The sequence below is a fragment of the Gossypium raimondii genome, chromosome 7, assembly GCF_025698545.1.
Source record: "Gossypium raimondii isolate GPD5lz chromosome 7, ASM2569854v1, whole genome shotgun sequence".
In the NCBI taxonomy this organism is placed as follows: Eukaryota; Viridiplantae; Streptophyta; class Magnoliopsida; order Malvales; family Malvaceae; genus Gossypium; species Gossypium raimondii.
This window is the reverse complement of record NC_068571.1, coordinates 2,485,239-2,508,800: the sequence shown is the minus strand read 5'-3', so window position 1 is coordinate 2,508,800 and position 23,562 is coordinate 2,485,239. Positions and strand designations below refer to the sequence as shown.

General features: G+C 31.3%; 4 protein-coding genes and 1 long non-coding RNA gene across 5 annotated transcripts; 4 read left to right on the top strand and 1 right to left on the bottom strand.

The window, feature by feature from the left end:
* The first annotated feature begins 3,493 nt into the window (after nt 1–3,493).
* Nucleotides 3,494–5,218, top strand: LOC128042593 (uncharacterized). Its single transcript, XR_008198048.1, has 3 exons — nt 3,494–3,588; nt 4,055–4,141; nt 4,994–5,218. It is a non-coding gene; the product is annotated as an uncharacterized LOC128042593 (long non-coding RNA).
* A 1,538-nt stretch (nt 5,219–6,756) lies between these two features.
* LOC105768211 (uncharacterized) lies at nt 6,757–8,955 on the top strand. Its single transcript, XM_012588008.2, has 2 exons — nt 6,757–6,902; nt 7,210–8,955. Exon 2 carries the CDS (start codon nt 7,212–7,214, stop codon nt 8,730–8,732), a length of 1,521 nt encoding a protein of 506 aa, XP_012443462.1. The 5' UTR covers nt 6,757–6,902; nt 7,210–7,211; the 3' UTR covers nt 8,733–8,955.
* A 244-nt stretch (nt 8,956–9,199) lies between these two features.
* LOC105768221 (mitochondrial outer membrane protein porin of 34 kDa) lies at nt 9,200–11,620 on the bottom strand. Its single transcript, XM_012588040.2, has 6 exons — nt 11,452–11,620; nt 11,299–11,366; nt 10,728–10,838; nt 10,246–10,332; nt 9,894–10,102; nt 9,200–9,806 (listed from the first exon to the last, which is right to left on the bottom strand). Exons 1-6 carry the CDS (start codon nt 11,498–11,500, stop codon nt 9,500–9,502), a joined length of 831 nt encoding a protein of 276 aa, XP_012443494.1. The 5' UTR covers nt 11,501–11,620; the 3' UTR covers nt 9,200–9,499.
* Nucleotides 11,621–14,487: 2,867 nt separating this feature from the next.
* LOC105771817 (AP2-like ethylene-responsive transcription factor At1g79700) lies at nt 14,488–16,376 on the top strand. The gene is made up of 8 exons (XM_012593209.2): nt 14,488–14,735; nt 14,835–14,917; nt 15,054–15,062; nt 15,148–15,236; nt 15,357–15,430; nt 15,519–15,569; nt 15,736–15,812; nt 15,901–16,376. The coding sequence occupies exons 1-8, from the start codon at nt 14,488–14,490 to the stop codon at nt 16,374–16,376; spliced, it is 1,107 nt and encodes a 368-aa protein (XP_012448663.1).
* A 631-nt stretch (nt 16,377–17,007) lies between these two features.
* LOC105768230 (V-type proton ATPase subunit d2) lies at nt 17,008–19,843 on the top strand. Its single transcript, XM_012588052.2, has 10 exons — nt 17,008–17,363; nt 17,555–17,675; nt 18,051–18,158; nt 18,242–18,344; nt 18,491–18,571; nt 18,678–18,763; nt 18,877–18,936; nt 19,032–19,080; nt 19,152–19,286; nt 19,434–19,843. The coding sequence occupies exons 1-10, from the start codon at nt 17,183–17,185 to the stop codon at nt 19,563–19,565; spliced, it is 1,056 nt and encodes a 351-aa protein (XP_012443506.1). The 5' UTR covers nt 17,008–17,182; the 3' UTR covers nt 19,566–19,843.
* Nucleotides 19,844–23,562: the final 3,719 nt, after the last annotated feature.

Below are 23,562 nucleotides of genomic sequence, written 5' to 3'. Positions count from 1 at the left end.
TAAAATTAAAACTTGAATAATAATTGAAAAATAATAGTTAAAATTAAAAATAATAAAAATAAATTGTTTTGCACTAACTATTACAATAGTCACTCAAAACTGATTTGCACTAACTATTACAACCACCTTAGTCAACTAAACAAATAATCGAACAAGAAATGAAACAAACAAGCTAGTCGAAACACTAGTTGCGCATATTCTCAGTAGAAATCAACTCTTAAAACTTGATCAATCCCAATTAATCATCTGCTAACAGTTTGACTTCCATGCTTATCAAACAGTTTACTAGTGTTTACTAGTGTAGATATATAGCAATATGGCTATTCTCGATTAAAACAGTTTACTAGTGTTTGAGAAAGTCAATTGGGAGACTAATAAGACATCATAATTGACCTATGCTATCATTTTCTCAAACATGCCATAGTCAAACACTTTACAATGTTATTTGTTTAAGAGCTGCGAATTGCAATCTTAATCAACCTCAAGTTCTGAATGGCATAGAAAAAGGAATTACATAGAAAAAGTAATCCATATACAAGAGGTATCTTTAGATACAAAAAGTAATCCATACTGTTTTGCACATACATATTTAACTTTATAAAGAGAACAATATAGCTCATGGTGAATATATAAAAAAACAGGGCAAGTTTCATATTCATTAGGTTCAAGGTGAGCAGATTCTCAGTAGAAATCAACTCTTAAAACTTGATCATTCCCAATGGATCATACTTAGCCCGACCGAAACTTATATAGGACCCAAAATAGTGGCATAAGCAAAGAAACAAATTTATTATAACGGTACATGAAACGAGCAACAACAACTTTCCCAACATTATTGATATCTTTTTTGTTGTAGATATAGATTATTATGTGAAGGGAACAAATATATATACTGTGAGTGATAGATATCATGTTCGTCTCAAGTGTGTAGTTATTTTTCATTGTTTATTTTTCCTCACAATTAAAGACTAGTATTTCGAAAAATAATGAGGAGCTCCGTAGTTGTAAAAGAGCTTTATTTTTCTAATACCTACAGCTAATGAAGAATGTCAAGAAATGGTGTAAGTTATTTGTCTAAGAGCTACGAATTGCAATCTTAATCAACCTCAGGTTCTACAAAAGTGCAAATAATTTCTTTCTAAAATGAGAAACATATTGTCAATACAAAATCTTAATCAACCAACTAGCATCAGCATCCTCAATAAAAAGACTTGTCAATGATTAGACCCTTAAAACATTGACAGGAGGTATGCCTCAATGGGATCAGTACTTTAGTTTTAACATCTATAAACTGCTTTAAATCTAATTAGATCAAGAAACTACATGGCATAGAACACAAAAGAAGGGCCAAGTAGAAAAAAGAAGGGCCAAGTAGAAAAAAATCATCCATATTAAACTCAGCAAAGGTTTGCAAAACTCAATATGGCAAGCTTAATGAACATAAAGCGATAAAGGAAACGCTATATTAAACTCTATATTAAACTCAGCAAGTGTAGATGAAGGAAACGCAGGAATCCTAGGGTGGGGTTAGTCATAAACTAATTAGAGATCAAAACAAGGTTAAGCTTTGAACATAGCATCCCAGGACCATTCCATAAATATAGTCCATGAAAAGTTTAAGTGTAAACATAAATTTAAGTGTACACATACATGATGCACTTTCACCTACTGAAATCTCTTTAGATAAAATGTTGCATTTCTTTATGAAATTGGATATGTTAAAAACAATGTTTAACACAAAATTAAGAAGAAAAGCATATAATCTTTATGAAATGCATCTAAACTACTTTGAAACAAAGCAAGTTAAGAGAAATCAATACCGAACTTCTTTTTCTTTTCCAATCAAGAAATTTCATATACAAAGCATACCAAATTTACAGATCCTATTTTTTTTCCTTCCATATCCAAGAAAAAGGAACATTCAAAGTGAATATCAAATTTGCAAATTTGGGTTTGTCTTATTTCACCAAGATATCCAAAACAAAGCACAACCACAATAGGAAAAGTTCACATTTGCAGAACGAACAGACTTCTTTGAAGCTAAAGTAATCACTTTTAGCATGACAAAGACCTTTTATTCTTTTTTCATTTTGAACATTTTTTATACCATTTTCATGTTCATATTTGAAGTTTGAATGGATAAATACAAGCGATAACAGCAACAGAAAGTGAAAAGAGACAGCCCAAGAAGATGCAGAAAGTATATCAAACCAAATAATTGGAAACAACCTTTGCTTTGCTAGTTTATTTCCAAATATGAAAGGGGAAAAGAAAATTTGAAAGAACTAAAATAACTTTAACTAAAAAAATCAGAGAAAAAAAATGGAATCAAAGGCACTTACTGTAAATAAGGACGTTCAACTAGAAGGAAGATGAAGATGGCGAATGGATGCTTGATTTGTCGTCGATTAAGGAGCTAATTTCTAAGGTTCAGTTTGGGGATAAATGTTGAGGAAGAAATCTGCAGAAGTGGGTGAAAACGATGAAGAACAGATGCGTGCTATTTTGGTCCAAAAAGGGGAAAATGTTATTACGGGTGGTTTGGAATAGCAATTCAGACAAACGTGCCCGGAATGGCTATTACAAGACCGCATGGAATAGGGACGGAATAGAATAGTTGACTGAATAGAAAACTGTGAACCAAACATGGAATAGGGACAGAATTACTGTACCACACGGAATAGGGACCGAATGGAATACCAATTCCATCGAACCAAACATGGTGTAAGTTTTATATATTATTCTAATTTTTTTATAACATTTAACATTTTCTATACTTTTAATAATTACTAATAATTTTCTATATTTTTCTAAAAAGTTGTGTAATATTTTTCTAAAATTTCTTATAACATTTTAATTTTTTCTATAATTTGTCTATTTTTAATCATTTTTATAATTATTTATAAATATCTAATATTTTTATGAATTTTATAATTTATATTTTTAAAATATATTTTTTACAACTTTATTCATTTTACTTAAATAATCAAATAAATTCTCATAAAGTAATAAAAATAATCAATTAAGCCCTCGTAAAATAATAAAAAATCACTTAAGTTCAGATTTCAGAGTAAAGGTTATTGGTGATGGTAATTATGAGTAAAGACGGTGTAACATCCCGATTTGGGGCCTAGTCGGAACAGTGGTTTCGGGACCACAAATCCGATGAGAAAAAATTTATTTTTCTTATATTTTTATGGTCTACAATTTCACGGAATGATTTTATGAAAATTTCGTTAAAAAATTTCGTTCAAAAATTTCGACGTTTGGGCACTCAATTTAGTTAAAAGGACTAAATTGTAAAAAGTGAAAAAGTTGAGTTCTACATGTTAGAGGTGTCCAATTGTTATTAAACTTTAAATTGGAGGTCCTTATATGGTAATTAGACCATTGGTTAAGTTGGTAGACAAAAATGGACATTAGATAAGTGAAATAGGAAATTTTTTAAGTTAGGGACAATTTGGTAATTTAGTAATAAAAAGAATTAAAAAGGGAAAAAGATGGCAAAATGTGCTCATCTTCTCCATGGTGAACGAAAATAGCAAGGGGGAAGCCATAGTTAGGGTTTTCAAGCTTCCAAGCTCCATAGTAAGTGATTCCAAGCCCCGTTTTAAATGTTTTTTTACGTTTTTGGAGTCCCGATAACTTGATTTAGCTTATTCTAGCAATAATTTAACCTAGGGTTTATATTTGGAAAAATACTCATAGGTGAAATGTGTTTATTTTTATGTTTTATGGTAGAATATGAAGCTTGAAATTATGTTAAACAACTTTTGCTAAGCGATTTTAAGTGAAAACGAGTAAAACGACATAATCGGTAAAAATACCTAATGTTCATAAGTGTTAGAGTAAGAATTTGATGTTGTCATAGAAGGGAAAAATGTTCAGCATGTTATAAAGCATAAGAAAAAGAGATGAAGTTAAATTTCCAAGCTTTGGGGCAAAAGTATAATTATGCAAAAGTTTAGGGGCAAAATCATAATTTTTCCAAAGTTCGAGTCAATGATTGTTTTGATGAATGTGAGTATTAAATAAGCTAAATTTGCTATTATAGATCAAGAAGAACGAAATTCGGAGTTAGACTGGGGGAAGAAAAAGATAGAGGAGTAAGTTGCTAGATTTGGTCAAATTTTGTACCGAGGTAAGTTTACGGTAAATAAATGCAATATTTCAATAATTATTATTAATACTGCTATTTCCCAGCAATTATGTATTTATTTCATGAAATTATTTAATGTTGACTCAAGTATGAGATGACAAAGAATCAGTGATAAAAGCCCCGTTGAAACATTAGGAGTGTATTGGATACAAATGTCATGACATTTGGGTAAAGAGATCCCATATAAGACCATGTCTGGGACATGGCATTGGAATCCTTGAGATCATGAGAGGTCCCATGTAAGACCATGTCTGGGACATGGTGTTGGCACCGAGACGAGAGGTCCCATGTAAGACCATGTCTGGGACATGGCGTAGGCACCGAGATGAGAGGTCTCCCGTAAGACCATGTCTGGGACATGGCATGGGCATCGATATGAGAACTCCCATGTAAGACCACATCTGGGATATGGCATTGGCAGTACAAAAAACATCCCATGTAAGACCATGTCTGGGACATGGCTTTGGCATGTTATTATCAGATATGAGACCCAAGTATCATTTATATTCTAATGTGGCTCAACGGGCTAGAAAATAGATTATGTTCTATGAAAGTTCAAGTAAAAGTATAATTAGCAACTTCAGGTGAGTTATAAGAGTTAAGAATATGTTATGATATCAGTGAGAACCAATATTTCAGCAAGAGAAGAGTAAGTTGTAATCTTAAGCTATCTAAATAGGTAAGTAAATAAACAAGTAAATGAGAGTAAGTAAAGAGGAAACTTAAGAACATGATACTTGCATATCATTATTTGTGTTAAATGTTGTTATTTATTTCCTTGTAAACTTACTAAGCTCTATGCTTACTTCGTTTATTTATTTTTCTTTCATATAGTATTATCAAGCATAGTCGGGATCTTGAAGACGTCGGAGAGCGTTCACACTATCAACCACCACAACTCGATATTTTAAGACGATAAATGTTTCGAGCTATGGCATGTATAGGGACTTAGTCATTTCGATTGTTTATTCTTAAATTATGACCAAAAGATGTTATGTAAATATTTGATGATGAATAGTTATTAAAATGGCTAAGTATGAAGGTGTTTGTTGTTATAAAGTCTAGGTGATAAATTATGCATAGAAATCATGAAAAAGTAAAAATTGGCAGTGAATCAGTTTTGAGACAGCAGTAGTGACGTGATTTTGAAAAATCATCAAGGATAGTAGAAAATGAATTAGAGAGTGGATGAGATATAGAATTAAAGCTTATTGAGTCTATTTTCATAGAAAAATAATAGTGTAGACAAAGGACTTATGTATTCTAAGATATTTGCATTTTAGTTAGACAAGGTCAAAGTGGTTTTCGGAATCCCCTGTTCTGAATTTGGAAAATCATTAAAAATTGTACAAAAATATTTATGAGTTTTAATTTATATTTATAGATTCCTTATTGAGTCTATTTTCTGTAGAAACAAGTGAGAACACCATATGAAGTCTGTACAATGAGATAATTAATTTTTAGTGATGAGAGATCAGGACTGTCGAACAGTGAAACAGGGGAGACTTTAACTAATAAACTGTACTAATCGGCCAACCCAAAAATTCTGAAAATTTTATGGTAAGAAGTTATATGAGTCTAGTTTCGGAGAAAATTTACGGATCCAAATTTCAATTTTTTTAACTTGAGTTATAATTAATTTAGTGACTACTGCGCAGGTGAATAGTTTTATTGTGAATAGTGAAATAAATTATTTTTATTTATTTAAGTAATCGGAACATTTTTAATGTTCCCGGTTGGGACCCAAACCATTTTAGTTGCATGTTTTAGGGTCTCGAGAGTTCTTTTAGGGACATATTGATTGAATATGAGTAAATTAATTTTAAAAACAACTTTTTTTTATGCTCCGAACTAGTAAGTTAAGTTAGGTAATGTCTCGTGCTCAACCCTGGCAACGGTCTTGGGTAAGGGGTGTTACAGACGGTGCCCAACACTCAACAAATTTGACGAGGACTAAAGAGCAAAGTTAGACATATAATAAAATTTATTATTTATAAATAAAGCAAAGAAAAGGAAAAGTTTGAATCTTATTTTAGTCTTGTTTGTGGATTTTTAAAAAATGTTTTTTTTTATAAAAGTATTATTTTAAGAAATAGGTTTCATGTTAGAAAATAGGTATCCATTTATTCAAAATTTAGAATATATTTGTATAAAATTTGTGTATTTTATCAAAAATTAACTTTTAAATAATTTTAGAATTAAAATGTAAATTTACCATAATATTATAAGGGGATAATGCACTTTAGTGCGCTCGAACTTAAGTCCTCATATATTGGTAACAATGATCATGCTAACCGAGTTAAGACTCATCCAACAAATAATTGTAATTGTTATATTATATTATATTACTTAATTATTATTTTTAACTATTAAAATAAAATATTTTTTCTTCAAATTAAAACTTCATCCGCTACAATTATTTTAGGGTTCATTCTTTGATATATACATTTTTACCGATTGAAATGATGAGAATATGTTGTTATTAAAAATATAACATTTTTCTTTAATTACCATAAATAATAAATATAAAATCAATTAAATAAAAAACATCAACCAGATTTTTATAAAATTAATATATACTAAGACTAGTACTGAAACTCTGAAAAAAAAAAGTAATTTCCAAATTTCCTTTAAAAATTGCCGACCCACCCGCAGTTCTTATTTCTCCTCAAACATCCCGCCGCTAAACTGCAGCATCTTGACTTTTGGATTCTAAAATATCAGCAAATCAAATCAAAATCCGGTAATTTTTGTAACTCTGGTTTGTACTTGAGTCATGAGATTTTGGGTAATGGCTAAGTTTTTGTTATCTGTTCTCTGCAATTTTTTTTTTCTGTTTCCAGTCCTATTTGCTGAATGATAATTGAACTTTGTGGGTTTTCCTTGTTATTTTACACTTATTTTAATCTGGGTTTTTCTTGTTTTAACTTATGATTTGCTTTTGAGTTAACCCTTTTGTTGGAAAAACGTAAACATTAATAGTTCATTCGTAGCCTTTTCTTCACATTGTAATGTTATGCACTTATTTATCTTTCTTCATGAATTGGTAGCTATGGCTGCAAATATGTTTGTGGTTCCTCAGACAAAAGGCACTGTCTTGTGTTGCAAATGCGGTATTTTGATGGCTCCGAATCCTGCCAATATGTGTGTGACCTGTTTGAGGTCTGAAGTTGACATCACGGAAGGTTTACGAAAGCATGCCACTATTATGCATTGTCCTGAGTGTGATAGCTACTTGCAGCCCCCTAGAACTTGGTTAAAAGCTCAGCTCGAATCGAAGGAGTTATTGACGTATTGTGTGAAACGACTCGAGACTGATTTGAAAAAGGTTAGGCTAGTAAATGCCGAGTTTATTTGGACCGAACCCCATTCTAAGAGAATCAAGGTCAAGCTGAAAGTTCAAAAAGAGGTTCTTAACGGAGCGGTTCTAGAGCAATCTTATGTTGTTGAGTATGTTTTGCAAGATCACATGTTCGAATCTTGTACAAGGTTTCAAGCAAACCCGGATCAATGGGTGGCTTCCGTGCAACTAAGACAACGAGTTTCACACAGACGCACTTTCTTTTATCTCGAGCAGCTCATCCTAAAGCACGATGCTGCAGTTCATGCTATTAAAATCAAGCAGATGGATCAGGGTATCGATTTTTTCTTTGCCAATAAGAGTCATGCTTCGAAATTCGTGGAGTTTTTGGATAAAGTTGCTCCAACAAAGCGTAGAGAGAGCAAACAGCTTGTTTCTCACGATCCTAAGAATAATAGCTACAATTATAAGTATACTTTCTCGGTTGAAATATCCCCGATTTGCCGTGAGGATTTGATTTGTTTGCCACCTAGGGTTGCTGTTAGTTTGGGGAATCTCGGACCGCTTGTGATCTGCACAAAAGTGACAAAAAACATTGCATTGCTCGATCCACTTACTCTAAGGCAATGTTTCTTGGACCCTGACCAGTATTGGAGGTATTCCTTTAAGTCTCTACTCGGTAGCAGGCAGTTGGTTGAATATGATGTCTTTAATGTGGAAGTTGTTTCTCCAGAATTTAACGTTGGGGGCTCTAAATACGTCATGGCCGATGTTGAGGTGGCTCGTGTAACTGATTACGGTAAGTTGTTCTACGTAAGAACTCATCTGGGCCATATATTAAAACCTGGAGATCGTGCTCTCGGTTATGACCTATATGGTGCCAACAATAACGATAATGAGCTAGACAAGTATCAGAATCTTGTAATTCCCGAAGTGATTTTGATAAAGAAGAGCTACGAAGAGAAACGCCAGAAGAAGCGTGGGAAGCCTCGTCCTTGGAAGCTTAAGTCTCTTGATATGGAACTCGATGAATCCAAAGGTAGAGGTTACGAAGAAAAGATGAACACGGAGTATGAAGAGTTCTTGAGAGATTTAGAAGAGAACCCTGAATTACGGTTCAACTTATCGCTGTACCGCAACAAAGATTACCAACCATCAGAAATGGCATCTGTGTCAGATGGCGATGATGTGCCTTCAGTTCCGTTGGAAGAGCTGCTTGCTGATCTCGAGTTGAGCGAAGAGGAAGATGGTGACGATAGCATGAAAGACTAATGATCAAAGTTGCAGTTTTCCATTTTGCTTGAAAATGGTGTTTTTAGTTATTTGCTTTTATGTCCTTTGTTTCTAAAGCGAATCAAGTTTTGTTGCTGCCCTGTTAAACTAGGAAGCTTTTGGTTGCTTTCATGGAGTCCTTTGAGTGAAGACTAATCTCGCTTTTGCTCTCACTGCTCAAGTTAGAAATATCTATTACAATTACTTAGATTAATTTCTTAAATCCATAGGTTTTCTAAAAGCCTAATTATTAATTTTTGGATTCGACAAATTCACATTTTTAACCCTTTGTCCAAAATATATGTATTTCATTCTTAAAGGATCAAAGAGCTTCCATTATACTTCTACCTTTAATCATCTCACCACAAGCTTTCCATGGCCGAGCTTTACAAGCTGGTCCAATGTTAGACTTACGCCTATACCTGTTACCAAGTAATATACAAGTAAAAATTCTCAAACAAAGAAAAGGTACAACCCTTATTTTCCTTTATTAGCAGCAAATTCCATGAAAAAACAAAGAGAGCCTCTAAAAAAATTTATGGGGCAAATCAAAGGTACTTCACCTCAACTAAACAAGGAATGTGACTAAAAACAGTTCTCACATTTTTTTTTTTCACTTTATTCTTTTTTTTAAATGAAAAACCATTGACATGAAAGGTAAGATGGCAACACCATGAATGTCAACAACAGACTAAAACTTCAGAACTCTTTTAAAGTCTACCATACCCTTTCCAAAATGAGCTTCTTCTTTTTTTTTTTTTAGGCTCTCAAGGCTTGAGTGCCAAAGCAAGTCCGACCTTGGGGCTCTTATCGATGGACTTGGTATCCACCTCTCCAGAAATGGTAAAGAGAGATTTTGGGCGCCACTCGTGCTGGATGAGTGCGCTTGCCTTGCCGGCATTGTTCACCCGTGCCTTGATTGTGGTTGATGGATCCAATGCATGTTGTGTACCCACGGTGATGGTGTTCACATTGGTAGAGAAGCTATGGGTCACCTCAGCACCAACAACAGTGTTGGTCGATAGATTCACAATATGGTAGTAAGATGCGTTAACTGAATCACCCTTTTCATTCCTGCATCGACAAACAAGATACTAAACTAGAGATTATATCATTTGGAATGTTCAGCTGTAGATAGGTATATAGAACATAACCACATACAGAGCCAAAGAAGCAATGAGGTCTGCATTGGTGAAGCTGAATCCCGCGTTGCATTTGGTGAAATTCCCAGTCTTCGTGTCGAATGAGATATCGGTACCTAGTGCAAGAACATTTGTTCCAAGCACACCCGAGAAGTTAACAATCGGGTTGGCAGTCAATCCAATGCTTGAGCTAATCCCAGCATACTCATGCAAATACTGGAGTTCAATCTGGTATACACAAAAGCGAAAAAACAGACATGTCCAACAGCATCTCAAAACACATTCTAAGTAACGCGTCCTCAAGCCAAACGCCAAAACAAGAAGGAAGTTTTGAAGGATACAAATTGAAATCTGAAGACAGAATTTTGTACCTTGCCAGACCTCTGATCAGGGACTCTGAAGCCAAAGATTGCCTTTAGCCCGGGTGCAGGTTCATCAACTGTTATGGTGGTAAATAGCTGATAAACATAAATTACTTTAGTACAACAACCGATTTTCAAAAAGGCTTACAAAAGATGGAAAACTTATATATCAACAACAAAGGAATATAAGAAGGAAAAAAAGGAACTACAAACTCAACCAAAGAGATCCTTCAACTGAAAAGCATTCCTGCCAAATAGGTCAGGTCCCAAGCAGTATGATGTTCTAAACAATGTTATCAAGCAGATATTCTCCTAGTTAAAGCTCAGGTTTCAAACATAGAGGGGACAAGACATGATTACTAATTTTATTATAATAGAAGTCGAATGAAGGCCGAAGAATATATAATGGAGTAAAGAGCATCGTATCTAACTGGCAAAAGAGAAATTTCAACCAAGAATTCAAACTTATACATAAAACTAGAAGTACTTGCATTGGAGCTGGTGTCCACTTTGATATCAGTTGTAACATTCCTAGACTTCAGCTGGGTATTAACATCAGCCAAGAAAAGATCACCTTTCTTCGTTCCGGCAGAGGTAATTGCCTGAAAATAAAGGGAAAACAACAAAACAAGGCAAAATTAATTCAAGTCTCATAGCAGATTGAGAAACCGAACATCTTCCATGATACATTGCAGCTAAAAGATTGAGATAACCATGATGAAATTCAAGAAAAATAGCTGCTATTATACTTCAAAAATTAAATACACACATACACATGTTTGAAAAGCATACGCCTTAACTTTAATTTCAGCTTAAATTAAACATTCTTTTTTGTAATTAACATAATTTTATTCTTAAAAAACTAAACAAAAAATATCTAAAAAATGTAAACAGAAACAGCATTTAGGCTCACTGGAACAAAGAACACATGCATTTTATATAAAATTAAATATGACAATAATCACAACTTGGGTTCAAATGATTTCTTTAGTAACAATTAAAGAAAACATAATCTACAGAAAAATAATTTAAACAAACCCAGAAAATATGAACCGAACTTACAACACCAGTGGGAGAGCTAGTGGTCAAAGTGAACTTTTGGTCAGTCTGATAATCCTTGTAAAGAAGATCTATAAAATCCCAAAAATTTAAAAATTAGACATAAATATTACAGCTTTGAAGCTTTCTTGTTTTAAAAAAATGGTATTTTTATACCTCTGGCTTTCTTTCCGATTTCAGTGTAGAGACCAGGACCCTTGCCCATGATATTTTGCTTGGAATTTCAGTGATAAAGAAAGGAAAAAGAAATGAAGCTCAAAACCACAGAGGGGGATAAAATAAATAGGAGAATCCAAAAACCCTAACTTTCACCATCCATTTCGGGGATTGGGGGTTTCTGGTTTAAAAAATTATTATTTTATCAATGAAAAATGTGAACCGTTGGATGGTAGAGGTGAGTCGGTTTCTCGCTGCTTTCACCGTTGATTCATTTTTCAAAGTCTTTATGTTAGTATTAAATATTTTATTTTAGGTTACTTTTTAATTTATTATTCTGTTTTTTTTAAAAATATCTAAAATTAGGTATAATTCCTTATAAACTCATAAATAAGAAATAATATATTTCAGCATACAACGCATTAAATTTATATTTTTCTGTATTGATAACAATTTACAGACTAATTAAGTTAAGACTTCTAAAAGTTATTGGTTTTAATATAAAAATAAAAATACTTTTTCCATTCAAAAAGTAAAAATATTTTAAAAATTTAAACTAATTTGTATTTAATATGTGATTTTAATGAGAATAATTTATTAAATAAAATAAAATAATATTTTAGATTTAAATTATTTATATACTTACTTACAAAAAAATTTTATGTATTTTATTGTGTTTGTTTCATGAAAATAATTTTATTAATGTAAAACGATTTATTGGTCAACAAAAATAATTTTTTATAAAATGACTTATTATTTTGAAAAATAGAAATTATTTTTGAAAAATAACTCATTTATAAATAATTTTATTTTTATATAAAATTAACTTCAATCAAACTTAATTTTATTATATTGATAATAATTTTTTAATTTTAATTAAAATATTAAAAATTAATATAAAATATTATAATTTTTAATATTATTAAACATATATTTTAATCATTTGTATTTAATAATATAACAAATTATTAATATAATTTATTTATTGTAATAAATTATTCAATATTACAATTTTATTTTAATAGTAAATTTTAAATAATATTCTTCTCGAGAAATATTTATATATATTACAAGTATAAATATATTAATAATAATTGTTGTATAGCATAAAGGTTAAACTATGTCATAAGCCCATGTACTCTTCAGAATTTAGAATTTAGTCCATTTAGTTTTACTTTTGGAAATTTAGTCATTCTACTTTTAGATTTCAAAATTCAAATTCAATTGTTAATACCGTTAATTCTTTTTGTTAATTTTTAATGTGACATTTTAAATAAAAATACTCACTTGATAACTATGTAACTAAAAATGACGTTGTAATGAACTTGAATTTAACAAAATAATTTTAATAGTGTTAACAGTTAAATCTAAAAGTTGGATGACTAAATTCCCAAAAATAAAAGTATAGGGACTAAATTCTAAATTTACTGAAGAGTGTAGGAACTTGTGACATATTTTAACATAGTATAGAATGTGAATATTTTAATTATATAAATATAAATATTTCTTGAAATCATTCTTAGCTTCATCTATTCTTTCCAACTTTATTGTGTCAATATGTAATTATATAATTTAAATTAAGTTTTAATTAGGCATTGTTTATTATTAAGTTTATATCTGATACTAATTATTACAAAATATCATTTTATTATAAAATATCTTTTGATTATCAAAAGAAATATTTTGTAACAAATATATTTATGTCGTATTCGTTTGAGTAATAACAACTTTTAGAAAATGGTTTTAAGGAAATTTGGCAAATACCGGAAAATGTTTTACGATAATCATCCAAACACAAAAAATATAAGCTTTTAGAAAATCAATTCACTTTCCAAAGCCTTAAATATTCTTTTCAAAAATTTGATTACAATATTTAGGTAAATTGTATTAATAGTCACTCAATTATTAGTAGATTTCTTTTTGGTCATCCAATTATGAAAAGTTATAAAATCATCACCTAACTATTCAATTTTATATGTTTTGGGCATTTGTGGTATTTTTACGTACACGTGTCCAACTGTAAACCTCCCTGGACAGTATAGATATTTAAATATTTTATAATTAAACTTAAATTTGAAATAAAGAAAATTTATTATCAAATGATAATTGGAATCCAAATAAATCCTTTTCATATACCAAAGAGAGTTGCAACAGTCAAGGACCAAGTATTCGTTTAATCTTTTTTCCTAAGTAAATAAATCCAGAGGGAATTTCTTGTAATATCCCCATAAACTATAATTAAATAATAACTTCAAATTGAATATTTTTGGTGTTTGATTCCATAGGGAACTCAGTCAATTACAGCTTCCTAGTGGCTACCATGAAAGAAGGCACCCATAGTCAGCCATAAGATCATATTGAAGCACACCATGTTTTGTACTTGATAGGTTGATTAACAGCTTATGTCGTCTTTTAACTCTTTCATACAAATCAAATTAATGCTCAATGGAATTTCCGGCCCATTTCTTGTAAATATAGCTCATCTCCTTTGTTCTTCCTTTTTAACTTGTTCTACATAGGTATTTTCTAGTTTTGTATTGTATTAAGAGTCAAATTTTATTTTAATTCTATTAAGAAAATGGGTCTGATTATTTTGTCAGTAACATCAGTTTTAATAATAGAAAATAAAATTTACTCTTTAATCTACTGTCACTAATTTATTCAATTTCTGCATAAAACGATAATATATAATCTAACAAAATTTTTAACTTTTGTGTATATTATATACGAGTTGGCATTGACAAACAAAGTAGGGACATCTAAAATTCGTCAGGACATTGCAAATTTGTCTTAATTTGTTCATAGTGATCATCGATACACTTGTTTTGGATTAAGGAAATATTTTCAACAACAATAACGAAACATAACAATTGCAAATTTCATAATCACATATATATATATATATATATATATATATATATATATATATATATACATCAACTCTTTACACTCTATAGATCAAGCGGCCATTGAAAGGAAAAAAAGTAAAGCTACAAAACAGATAAAAAGAAGAAAAGAATATCAAGGTGACAAGAGATGGAAATGATGATGGTTAACAAAGCACAATGCCTAGGAAGCCACCGTCGCCGGTTGTGCTCAGTTGTTGATGATGAGGTTCAAGCCGTAAGGTGTGTGAAGAGACGGCGAAGAACTCCAGATTCGGTTGCGGTCGGATTTGATGGGAATCAAGGACTGGTTCAAGTTCAACCCCAGCAACAAATTGAACAACGGCCCATTGCTGCTACTACTGTGAAAAGAAGTTCAAGGTTTCGAGGTGTCAGCAGGTACGAACTAGGCCTTTCTAAAGTCGAACCCGTAAAATAACGATTGTAACATTACGTTTTTAAGGTTGTTTGACTGCAATTAATAATGGAAAATTATAGACATAGATGGACTGGACGGTATGAAGCTCACTTGTGGGATAAACTCTCTTGGAATGTTACACAGAAAAAGAAAGGGAAACAAGGTAATCTTTTTTCTTTCTTTGTTTTGGTTTTAGGGTTTGGGTATCGTTCTGGTTTATCGATGCTTATGTATTGTTGTATGATTTTATGTTCTTCCATTGGTTCCTGCTGTGGATTTCGCTCTTGGGGATCCTGCAGTTTATCTTGGTGAGTGCATACAAGTTACACTTTTTTCTAAAACAAAAAACGACTCTCATCTTATAGAGAAATGAATCATTTTTACTAAATTCAGGAGCTTATGATGACGAAGAAGCTGCTGCAAGAGCATATGATTTAGCTGCACTTAAGTATTGGGGAACATCGACTTTCACTAATTTCTCGGTAATTCGTGTTTTCTATTAAGAAAAAGTTGCATATTTGAAGATTGCTTATACCCGAATTTATAAGTTTGAATATATATTAAAGAAATGATGTAATAACTCCCTTTGATGATTCCTGCAGATATCAGATTATGAAAAAGAGATTGAAATAATGCAAACAGTGACAAAAGAAGAATACTTGGCCTCATTAAGAAGGTAAAACTCTATATATCATATCACAAATGCATATATACTACTGAATTCTAAAAATAATAAATGTGAATTCCAACTTCTTTGTTTTCAGAAGGAGCAGTGGGTTTTCAAGAGGTGTGTCCAAGTATAGGGGAGTTGCAAGGTACAGATATAAGTGTTGGATTACATGCATGTGCAACTAATAAGAGGGCACTTAGGCAATGTTGACTTAAGTCTCGTGTCTCAGCTCGTGAGACATGAATATATGAAAATTTTATGCAAATGCACAAATGAAGTAAAGATTTTTCTTTGGATGAATAATCATGCAGGCACCATCACAATGGGAGATGGGAAGCAAGAATAGGGAGAGTCTTTGGAAACAAATATCTCTACCTAGGCACTTACAGTAAGTTTATATATCTATGTTGCTTTGAAGCATTTGTGCGCAATATCCGTATTCTGACACTCATGTCCGAGTGCTTATGATATTCCAGGCACCCAAGAGGAAGCAGCTCGGGCTTACGATATAGCAGCAATTGAATATAGAGGGATAAATGCAGTGACCAACTTCGATTTGAGCACATATTTCAGATGGTTAAAACCAGGAACAATGGTAGAGCCTGAATCTAAGCCTTCATTTCACCCTTCTTTACCGACAGATTACTTGAAGTCTCCAGAAAAACAGGAAGTTTTCAAAACCAAAACCCCATCGTCATCGTCGTCATCGCCTACAGCACTAGATCTTCTCTTTCGATCATCGATATTCCGAGAACTGGTAAAAAAGAACTCAAACGTGTCGTCCGAAGACGGAAGCAGTGTTACCGATGGGGATGATGAATCAAAGAACCAACAAGGAGGAAATGGTGTTGATGCTGATGATGAGTTTAGTAGGCTGTTTTATGATGGCATTGGTGATTTTCCATTTATGTGCTCTTCTACCAAAAGTAGCATTGAATTGAAACATATATAATTCCTTCCATTTTAGTTACTTTTGTAAATAAATTAGTTGTGAAATGTACAATTTGCTGTGAAAATTGAGTATTTTCCTTTCTTTCTTTTTTTTTTTTTGCAAATGTTGGTACATAGTGTAGCAAAGGTTTAGGTGGAAATAGTAGGAGGAATTTGGGATCATGTAATCTCCCCCTTTTGTGAATATAATAATGTTAAATTTAGTTCATATCTTTTATTAATTTAATTTTATTTTTTAGTTAAATTTTACTCTTATTAATATTTCAAATAGAATCAAATTATTTTATTTTTAATAAAATATCGACTAAAATATTAATTTTTTGACGATATTGGCGTGATAATCTATGTGATAATTTACATGTATTTTATACTAATATAACACTATTTACTTTATATGTCACGCCAACAAATAATTTTAAAATTTTAAAATTTTTAAAAATTTCATAAAATTAACATGAAATACTTATGTAAAAAAACACTTCTAACTCTTTCTAAAAAATTATGGTCAAGTTTAAGTAAAAAAATAAACATCAAAAGAAGTAATCCTTGAGAGCTAAATCTGACATCCCAAACTTTTGGAGGACTATATAGCAATTTCACAAATATATATACAGAAACAAAACACTTGTAACAACGCAGATCTCATCTAAACTCTCGTTTCCATACTTCCTTCCCTTCCCACAAATCCCCTCAAAGAAACATAATTCTCCCCAATTTCCCAAATCTGCATCTTTAGGGTTCTGTTTTTAACTTCCAATTCCCAAATTCAGATCTTAATTTGCTCAAATAAGTCAAAAAAGGTGCAAAATGTACGGATTCGAAGCTATGACATTTAACATCCACGGCGGTTACTTGGAAGCGATCGTGAGAGGTCACAGGGCCGGACTCTTAACCGCCGCCGATTACAACAATCTTTGCCAATGCGAAACCCTTGATGATATCAAGATGCATCTCTCCGCCACCGAGTACGGCCCTTATCTCCAAAACGGTAAGTCTCTTTCATGATGTTCAATTTAATTGCTTTTTTCAATTTCAAATCTGCTAAGGTAATTCCTTGATTTTGGTGTGAATTGAGCCGAAGTTGCTATTAACTACAATTTCATGCTGTTAATTCAAGGTATATCTGATTAATATTATGAATTATGGGATCTCATTTTAATTTTATTATATGCTTTGCAGAACCTTCACCATTGCATACGACTACAATTGTAGAGAAATGCACTCTTAAACTTGTTGATGAGTATAAGCATATGTTATGCCAAGCTACGGAGCCATTGTCCACCTTCTTAGAATATATCACGTATGTAAAGATTCTTTCTGTGAATTGCTTGTGACATATTGAATTATCCTTCTCTTAGACAATGGTAATTGATTTATTTCACATCTAATGATCTGGGTTTCATTTAATTGAATACTAGCAGTGCTGAGCTTGTTAGCATCATCTACGGGTGATTTTTTATATGGTGGTGTGAATTGTTTGTTAACTATTTAGCTTATTAGATGTTGGGGGGGGGGGCATTGTAGGGTTGCTGACTTCGGTTGGGCTTTCTTGAGTTCTCAGTGATCTAAGGAAAGATGTCTGTTAAGATAGTGCAAATATGAAGATTGATTAATAGGTTTTTGTTGATTTAGAGGCATCCCAAGAAAAACTAACTTTTTTTATTATTCCATATAGATATGGTCACATGATAGACAATGTTGTCTTGATTGTTACTGGAACCTTGCATGAGAGAGATGTTCAGGAGCTCTTGGAGAAGTGCCATCCTTTGGGCATGTTTGACAGGTAATTTAACCTCTTGCTTGAGATCAGGTTATTATCTAACCTCACCTGATATGTATGCTAACTTTTCTGTTTTGCTGCTTCAGTATTGCAACCCTGGCAGTTGCTCAGAACATGCGCGAACTCTACAGATTGGTTCTTGTTGACACTCCTCTGGCTCCATACTTCTCTGAGTGTATTACCTCTGAGGTACATGCTTCTAACAACTTTCCTGATTATCTGTGTATAAGCACACATGTCCGATTGTTAGTAGCTGTGTTGGGGTGTTGATTGTGTTGAACGAAGTAATATTTGAACCTTTTATTTTGGCTTCATGTATCTTGGACTTTCTCCAGGATCTTGATGACATGAACATTGAAATCATGAGGAACACTCTCTACAAAGCATACCTTGAAGACTTCTACAAATTTTGCCAAGTAAGCTTTTAATACAGAAGAAAGACGGCATTTCTTTTTGCATATGGATTATGCTACTTGTTTTCATTTCCCTACTTGTTAAGTTAAACATTCCTTTTCCATATAGAAACTTGGTGGTGCGACCGCAGAGATCATGTCTGACCTCCTTGCCTTTGAGGCTGACAGAAGGGCTGTAAATATCACCATTAACAGGTACTATTAATTATGTAAAAGGTTTACTTCATATGGATTTCTAGTTTTACTCTATGTACTTTCTTACCATGTATTTTCTAATAAACATGTTTGGTGTGGTTTACTTTTTGCAGCATTGGCACTGAACTTACGCGTGATGATCGGAGGAAATTATACTCGAATTTTGGTCTGCTGTAAGCTCATTCTCTCTGGCCTGACTATGCTCCTTTATTTTGGGTGTTAGGTTTGTTTGAGTTTTATATCTGAAATGCTACTTCATGTTAAACAGTTATCCCTATGGCCATGAGGAACTTGCTGTGTGTGAGGATATTGACCAGGTTTGTTTCACGTATTATTCATAGATGAAGCTACTTCGAGTTCTTACTCTTTTGCTTCGTTTGTTGTCTAGGTCCGTGCTGTGATGGAAAAATATCCTCCCTACCAATCAATTTTCTCCAAACTATCTTACGGAGAGAGCCAGATGCTTGACAAGGCATTTTACGAGGAGGAAGTGAAAAGGCTTTGCCTAGCTTTTGAGCAACAGGTTTATATTTTATTTCTCAGGCATCAAATTATCTTTGTTAATAACAATAATCAAAGAAAAGCACACCTGCGGCATATGATTGATTTTATTTCTTTATATTTCCTATTTTCTTCATCAAATAAATAATGCATCAAATTTCACCTGCAGTTCCATTATGGTGTTTTCTTTGCATACATGAGATTAAGAGAGCAAGAGATCAGGAACCTGATGTGGATCTCTGAATGTGTGGCTCAAAACCAAAAGTCTAGGGTTCATGACAGTGTGGTCTTCATATTTTAGATGATGGAGGATTGGGTAGGAATAGTTAATCGGGTTGAATCAGCTGTAAATTTTCGTTTCTCTTCTTAATTTATCAACATCCCATATTATAATTGGAGTGGTTTAGCTGCTCTGTTTCTAAACATTGTGTTGTTAAAGAATAAATTCCATATGATTATTATATATATGTTTGATATGGTTTTTTGGGGGTAAAATGTAGTATTCAGATTGATTAAAATGTATTACTGTCTTGACTTTGAGGTTGTTTTCAATAATTTAATGATGAAGTTTCTAGGAAATTTCATGTTCTGGTTTGTATGTAAGGTTTGAGTTAGAGTTGATGGTTACTTATTATAGAAGGATTGGATGACTGATGTGGTTGGGTGGGCCCTGGAAATGAAATATAATGTTTTGCCTTCAATTTTCTTTTCACCGCATCACAATTCTAGTGATGAGCTGTTTGGAGCAACTCCAGCGGCACAAACATGCTTTAGTAGACAAGGTTTTTTTTTTTTCAATTTGATTATTACTATTAGTTAAATTTAATTATTAATTTTTTTAACGATGCTGGCATGACTAACTTGTGTGGCTGTCCACATATATTTCATGCTGACATAACATTATTTGTTCGTTAACAAATAATTTAAAAATTATAAAAATTCAAATTTTAAAAATTTTAAAAATATATAAAATATTCAAAATTAAAATTAGCATAACATACACGTTGATTGTAATGCGGATTGTCATGTTTAAAATTTAACATTTTAATCGATGTTTTCATTAAAAAAACAACAATTCGATTATTTTTGAATTGGTGAATGATCAAATTCAATTCTTATTAAAAGTTTGAGGATCAAAATTAGTTTAAAAAAGAAGCCAAATTGATAACATGTGTAAATATTAAAGGTTAAAATTTATTATTATGCCTTATTTTTATTATATTGTTCTTTAATGTTAAATATAATATTAAATTTTATTTAATATGAAATCATTTCAATATATTTTATTAATAAATATTTGTACTATTTTTAATATAAATCTAACTTTAATATTTATACTATTTATACTATCATTTAATATTAATTTAAATTTATTTTATTGTTTAATATAAATGATTAAATAATTTTATTTTATTATATGCATGCATATTTTAATATGTCCTTAATTCTTATTTTAGACTTTTATTTCATCGTCATCGTTGTAATTAAATTCAAACATATCTTACCACTAATTTTAATCTCACTACTACAATAACTAATCTCACCGTCACCGTTATTTTTAATATCACTAGAGCCAATCTCGCCATCCATCTAAAGGGAGCCTAAGGATGACAATGAAGTATCATGATCGATAGGACAGAGAACCGACTAGAATACTAGTTCGAAAGAAGGGATTGGACCGGTTGCCCTCAAATAGGTTGAATTGGTCCGTTGGACTTATTTGAGTCAATTTCTTTTTTAAATTTTTTTATAATTTATTCAAATAAATCGGACAAACTGGTTGAACAAATTGATTCAATCAAATAAAAAAATAATGATTTGATTGGTTCAACCATATCGATTTGATTTTGAAAACCTTGACTTTAATTTTGAGATTTGAGACGGACAACATTTTTTTGCAATGACTTCTTGAGATTTGAGATTGCTTGTACAATCAATCCTCTATAACAATCACTAGAGGTGTTCATGTGTCGGGCCGGGTTTGGCTGGGCTTATGCAAGATATTTAGAATGCTTTTCTAAGTCCGTGTCTGACTCGAAAAATGAGCTTATCTTTTTGCTCAAGCTTAGACCTATTTATGAAAAATAAACCTAGGCCGACCCGACTCGCCCATATATGATTTTTCTTAGATTAATATTTATTTAAAATTATTATCTTTTTAAAATTACATATATAATACACTAGATGCAATGAAAAAGACTAAAATAAAAGTTCTCTAACATATTAAAATTACATTAAAAATTATTTATATTAAAAAGCACTATCATAAATATAATAAATGTTTTATTTTATTTTGAAAACACAAATAAATATAATAAATATTTTATTCTATTAAATATAAATTTTAAAAAATTTATATTTTGGGTTGGCTAATCTAGCTGGGTAAGTTTTTTTTTAGATCTTGTGCAATGGGTTTAATTATTATTGAATTAGTAATTTAATATAAATATAAATATATATATTATTTAACATATATAATTAATATAATATTATTTTATAACATAATATTTGGGTTTGGCAGGGCTCAAACCAAAAAATTTGCCCAAAGCCCAGCCCATATAGAAAACGGGCCCTTTATTTGTTTTAAGCTTCAAGCTTAAAGTTCAAGCCTTTTAGTATATATAGATAAGGTGACTTTATTTGTTTTAAGGTTTTTCTTGTGCTATTGATCAGTGAGGACCTTTTCTTTTTCTTTTTTTTTAATTTTTTATTCTTCGTCCCCATTTTATAGTTAATGTTTAGATTCATAATTGTCTCTTTCAATAATATAGTTTATAAAGTTTGAACTTGCATTTTCTCTTAAAAGTGTAATAAACCTTGCCATTAAACCTAATATTTACGGATATGTTTTTGGGTTCAAAGTTACATAGAATATTTATTGTTAAGGATGTTTTTTGTTTCATGTGTTTGATTTAAATCGCATGCTTTTAAATTATTATTTTAGAAGCGCTATTACTTGTTATGTGATAGCAATTTATTTATGATATATTTTAGAATAAATCTCAAAATTATACGAAATTTTAATTTTGTCCAATTCCTATAAAATATTAATACAATTATTGATATAGCATCATTTTATATTTATATATTACATACAAAAATAATCTTATTTATCTAATATAAAAGTAAATTGATATATTTTCTTAAAACGTATGATTGAATCAAAATTAATATATCCTATATTTTCATTTTCATTTTCTATATCTTGTTGCAAAGAAGAATAATCAAATTATAATATAAGATATATTTAATGCATTTAGAAATAGTTTATGATTTTTAAAATAAAAATATTTAAAAAGTAAAATTGGGTATTTCAAAAGGTGAGGGGGGGGGGACCAATGTTGTACTATTGGCATCAACTTATCACCTCATATATGTTAAATTAAATAACATATGTAGACAAAAACAAGGTGGAGATTCAACAATGTTGTAATTGTTGCAGAAATTACAGCTAAAGGGATCTTACATCCTGCACCAAAACAAAACAAAACAAAAAATCTCTCTCTCGATAGTCTCATAGTCAACGTACAAGCATTGAAATTTATGTCTAAACTCTATCTTTGTATGATTTTTGTGTCTTTTTTTCTTATTACAATATACTTTTTTTAAGGTATTATTATATATTTATGTTGATACAAGTTACCAACGGAGATGAAGAAGGGAGGACGATGATGAAAAAGGCTGGTTCACCCATTATAGGGTCGAGAGTCGAAAATATAGAGGGACTTAGGATGAATGCTTAGTGTATTAGGGTTTTGGGAGAAGAGTCTCCCTACTCTAAGTTATACCTTGGGGTATCTATAAATAAGTGAGGGCTCCTACCCAATTATGCTACTTAGTGGACACTCAGTGACTCAATAAAGGGTTTAATTGGGTCTAAATTAAGGTAAGAGTGTAACAATTTATATAACTTGACTTTAATATATTGCGCTCGAACCTTAATGTTTGATTTATTTGTCATGAGTGTTCATCTTAAAACTCACGTAGTGAGTTCGAATCATAGGGATTGTTTGCTTGTGGTATATATGTGAGAGAGTTATTTGTTACTGCAGTATTTAATTTTGTCATATTATTCCCTAGTTTGTATCATTTATCATATTATTATATAGGTAAACTACATACAAAATCACTGAACCATTAGTAAGTTTACATTTTGGTCACTTAATTTTAAAATTACAAAATAGTCATTAAACTATTCAAAAATTTTCATTTAATTCATTAGGCTGTTAAAATTGCCATTATATAGCATTCTCCATTCTCACTTTTAGCACCAATTGAAAAGGTAAAATTCCTCTCTT

Bases quoted from the DNA above. Each gene is read 5' to 3' on its own strand.
- LOC105768211 (XM_012588008.2), top strand. From the start codon at position 7,212: ATGGCTGCAAATATGTTTGTGGTTCCTCAGACAAAAGGCACTGTCTTG.
- LOC105768221 (XM_012588040.2), bottom strand. From the start codon at position 11,500: ATGGGCAAGGGTCCTGGTCTCTACACTGAAATCGGAAAGAAAGCCAGA. The intron at 10,839-11,298 runs GTAAGTTCGGTT...CTTTATTTTCAG, and splicing joins CTAGCTCTCCCACTGGTGTT to GCAATTACCTCTGCCGGAAC. The intron at 9,807-9,893 runs GTATGTGGTTAT...TTGTCGATGCAG, and splicing joins CTCATTGCTTCTTTGGCTCT to GAATGAAAAGGGTGATTCAG.
- LOC105771817 (XM_012593209.2), top strand. From the start codon at position 14,488: ATGGAAATGATGATGGTTAACAAAGCACAATGCCTAGGAAGCCACCGT. The intron at 14,736-14,834 runs GTACGAACTAGG...GGAAAATTATAG, and splicing joins AGGTTTCGAGGTGTCAGCAG to ACATAGATGGACTGGACGGT. The intron at 15,570-15,735 runs GTACAGATATAA...ATAATCATGCAG, and splicing joins AAGTATAGGGGAGTTGCAAG to GCACCATCACAATGGGAGAT.
- LOC105768230 (XM_012588052.2), top strand. From the start codon at position 17,183: ATGTACGGATTCGAAGCTATGACATTTAACATCCACGGCGGTTACTTG. The intron at 17,364-17,554 runs GTAAGTCTCTTT...TATGCTTTGCAG, and splicing joins CGGCCCTTATCTCCAAAACG to AACCTTCACCATTGCATACG. The intron at 17,676-18,050 runs GTATGTAAAGAT...TATTCCATATAG, and splicing joins ACCTTCTTAGAATATATCAC to ATATGGTCACATGATAGACA.